The sequence below is a fragment of the Microtus ochrogaster genome, chromosome 10, assembly GCF_000317375.1.
Source record: "Microtus ochrogaster isolate Prairie Vole_2 chromosome 10, MicOch1.0, whole genome shotgun sequence".
Taxonomy (NCBI): domain Eukaryota; kingdom Metazoa; phylum Chordata; class Mammalia; order Rodentia; family Cricetidae; genus Microtus; species Microtus ochrogaster.
The window spans coordinates 79,884,963-79,889,029 of NC_022016.1; the positions used below are offsets into that span (position 1 = coordinate 79,884,963).

General features: G+C 44.3%; 1 protein-coding gene across 1 annotated transcript in view; it reads right to left on the reverse strand.

Annotated features, from left to right (window-relative positions):
- The window catches only part of Cmpk1 (cytidine/uridine monophosphate kinase 1), a 31,182-nt gene extending 27,574 nt beyond the window's left edge, over positions 1 to 3,608 (reverse strand). The window contains exon 1 of the mRNA XM_005353601.2: positions 3,357 to 3,608. Coding sequence (XP_005353658.1) covers positions 3,357 to 3,524 — 168 coding nt within the window. The 5' untranslated portion in view covers positions 3,525 to 3,608. The remainder of the gene's footprint in view (positions 1 to 3,356) is intronic.
- Between the last annotated feature and the right edge of the window lie 459 nt (positions 3,609 to 4,067).

Here is a 4,067-nt window from a genome sequence, read left to right on the forward strand (position 1 = left end):
GGATCTCTGGGAGTTCGAGGCCAGCCTGGTCTACAAGAGCTAGTTCCAGGACAGGCACCAAAGCTACAAAGCTACAGAGAAATCCTGTCTCAAAACCCCCCCCCCAAAAAAAAATTATCTCTCCAAAAACCAATGCAAAATTGTGGATGTATTTTTGAAGAGAAGTTTAGATTACAGAATTCTAATTTTTTTTGGACCAAAATAAATATAAAGCTTACTTTTTAAAAATTCACAAATGAGCCTGATTCCCATCCCTGAGCTCACATATAAGTTAAAGGAGAAAAGCAACTCCACAAAGTTATCCTCTGACTTCTACACATGTGCCATAGCATATGCACACATACACATATGTATACACAACATAAGGAAGTAGGAAATGTTTTACATGATACAGCATCCCTGAGTTTTAGAAATATATCATTATTCAATAATTCCACTGAGTATTTAATTCAAATAAAAGTATTACACTGACTTAGAAAATGGCTAATTAAAAAAATAGTACAAGAGGACATGGATTTCGAATTAATTAGAAAATAAAATTAAACTGAAAAGGACTATTAAAATAAATGACTTAAGTCAATTCCCAAAGCTCCTCCCAAATTTCTCTTCCAATTAGGAGATACCTTAAAAGGTTCTCAATCAGATCTGTTCTTTTCTGCCCATGGAGCATTAAAAAAGTGGAGTGACTCGGAAAAAACTACCAGCTTCCCTTCAACACACTCCCTTACCTACTAACTCCAATCCTCCATGACACGAGGGCAAGGTACCCTCAGACTGTGAATCCCTAAAACCAAGCTGTACTTCTGACAGCACCCGGCAGCACAAATCCTAGCAGAAGGAAGGCTGAGGCAGGAGAACAGAGTTTGAGAACGGCCTGGGTTAACATAAGGAGACCATTCCTCAAAATAAACAAACAATACAGCACAACTTCTGGCAACCTGAGTCAGAAACCAAAATAACTTCTCTCCAAAAAACAATTCTATAGTCGGCCACATTTCAGGTACCCTGTGAACTAAATTCTCTTTGGTATGAGAGTTGGAGAATTTAACATTGAGTTATATAACTTTTTCCCTACAGAAAAAAAATTAATTTTAAAACTTGCTATCTTTGGGGATTAAGTTCATAGATGCCTACATGATGAAACAGTGAGTCAAAATGCAGACTCACAGAGGGGAAAACACCTGACTTACCCAAACCACAGGCATTCCAGTGTTTGTTTAATCAGCTAAGGAACAGTGACTCTTAAATTATACATTTGAAATTGGCAGATTATCAGTTGAATGTTTATGGTAACTAGAATCAACAGCAAACACTTCAAAAGAGTTTACTCTAGATGGTTTGGTGGAAGAGGTCTATAATCACAGCTATTTATGAAGTTGAGCCAGGAAGACCACAAGCTCAAGGCCTGCTTTGGTTACAGAGTAAGTGCAGGGACAACTTATTGAGAACTTTAAAGTAAAAAGTACAAAGAGAGATGCTCTGTAGAAGAGTGCATATCTTTCATGTTTGAGACCTGGGTTCCGAAGTTCATATAGCTGCCATCTTAAACAGTAAGTAAAAGAAGCACTCAAAAAACAAAACAAAAACCTCATCATGGACTCTGGTAATTGATAATGAGCAGGTTTAAGTATTACCAGCTATCAATTCATGAAACAGAAATACTAATTACTGAACATAGAAACTTTGAATCCAGTAGAGTATCTGCACAGTTAGGCTGAGTGTGGCCCTTTAAGGACACATTATAAACTCGAAACAAAGTATCTGGGTGCACTCAAAAATGAAAGTAATATGTCAAGTTTTAAAATGTTAACCCATCTTCAAAATAAAAATTACCAGCTTCAGATAATACTCTTATTACTGCCCAGCCTGCTGCCCTTACAGTACATTAAATAAACCTGTTGTCTTTCTAAACATAAATGAAATGACCAATAAAATAAAACCAGGAAGCTTAAAGGAGAACGCATCTACATTTGCCAGGTGTCAGGCCTCATTTAATAGTCACAAATACAAAACAGATTCTATTTTCTCCATTCTTAAAAAGGAACTCAAGCTAAAAGTAACTTCTCTGGGGTTAGAAAAACAACAGTAGCAGAATCAAGCCTTGAACCGTTATTTGTTTTGACTATAAAGTTCCTGCTCCTTCTTTTACCACGCTATTTATATTTTAATCATTGTGCTTATAACATAAACCTGAAACTATCCATTTGTCATTTCGCTTTTAAAAAGGGAAAACCAACAGCAAGAAAAATGAGGAAAATGCTATGTACTTTTTGAGAGACCTGGTTTTCAGAAGTTGCCTCTAATTATAAACCCAACTTTTAGAACACTCTATTTGTGGGTGTTCTTTAGAGAACAGAGTATAGGACAAGAGTTGAATGCACGAACATGGAAAACTCCAAAGCAAATACAGGCCATAACCTAGGAAAAGAAATTATTTATCAAGTTCTGGGTCAAAAACTTTTGCCAAGCACTTCATTTAATGGTGAACATTTGGTGTTTGGCCCCAACTCTGGTTGCCTGTTGTTTCTAACTGCTTTGTTTTCCTTTCAAACACTGCCCAAGACTGCCCATTAAGTCTTCCTCACCGTATCGTTACTGCTCCCAGAGGATAGAAAAACGGGGTGTGAACCCAATACCTACCTCTTTCCGTGTACATGCCAACCGGACCTCAAATACTAACAGAATGGAACTGGCAAACATGTCAAAACTTTTATTGTATTAATTTATTTGTGTGGGCAAACTCTCAGCCACAGCTCGAGTATAAAAATCAGAGGACAACTCGCGGGGCTTGGTGCTCTCCTTCCATGTGGGTCTTTGGGATGGAACTTTGTGGCAAGCGACTTAACCCGCTGAGCCATCGCTCCAGTCCTACAGCAAACATTTTTTTTTTTTAATAAGGAGATTTTAGACTTGGGTGGTGTCTTACTTTCTCAGTTAACATGAGAGCAGAGTTTCTTATTTGATTAGATAATTGAGGTTCAGAGAGCGAGTGACTCACTCACCCAAAGAAAAGTGTGAGCTGGCAGCTGGGCCAAAGGTTAGCACCTCGGCTCACACGGCTCCGGTACTCTAACTACCACAAGATCCGGGTTAGGATTAGCCGAGGACTGACAGGCAGGGACCGAGCGAGGAGACAAGACTCCGGTCCCGGGAGTGGAAGCAAGGGCGCGCGGGAACAAAGCCGACAACGCGGCGCGCGCCCGCAGACTCGACGCCCCTCGGCCCGGCGCGCGGTGGCCGTCGGGATTCGTAGTTCGCTGCCCACGGCGGGGGGCGCGGCAGCCAACGCGGCAGCTCCCGCTGGCCCGGGCCCGCTCAGCCCCGGAGCTCTCCGTCGCCCTCCCGCACGGCCTCACCTCTACAATGCGCGCGCACTGGGTCCCCTTGCCCGCACCGGGCCCGCCCAGAACGAACACGACCAACGGCTTCATGAGGTGGCCGGGACAGAGCCGCAGTCCACGGGTCAGCGGCGGGAAGCTCGGGACCAGGACGTGCAGCAGCCGGCGACGACAGCTGCTCAGCATACACCGCACCTCTGACAGCGGCCGGCGCGGCGGGGCGGGCGGGGCAGCAGAGAGGGGGCGGGCTGAGCGGGCGCCGGGCCCCGCCGCCAGCTGCGGGCCGCCGCAACCGGAAGGGGCGGGGCCTCCTGCTAGGCGCCAGCTTCCGCTTGCGGTTCCGGTCCTTCCCAACGTGTCAGGAGACCCGGAGATTTTTGGTATTGGATGCTGGGTGAATCCTTAGCCGGACCTGTTGTTTTGTCGTTCAGAGTTCCCTTTTCCACGAGAAGTGGCTGAACTGAATAAGCAAACACAGGAATCAATAAGAATAACCGCACTGCTGGAAACGAAACCAAGGGAGAAACAGGAACAGTTTGGTTGAAGTCTGCCGAACCGGCCTCTGAAGAGGTGACCTTGGAACCAAGACTTGGAGACTGGGAAGAGAGACTAGGGTGCAGTAGCCCACCAAAAGAGGAGGGCGTGTGGGAAGGTTAAGACTTGATAAAGGGATTGGAAAGTGATAGATGGAGACTTGAGCATTTAGATTACATTCTAGCTGCCGTGAAA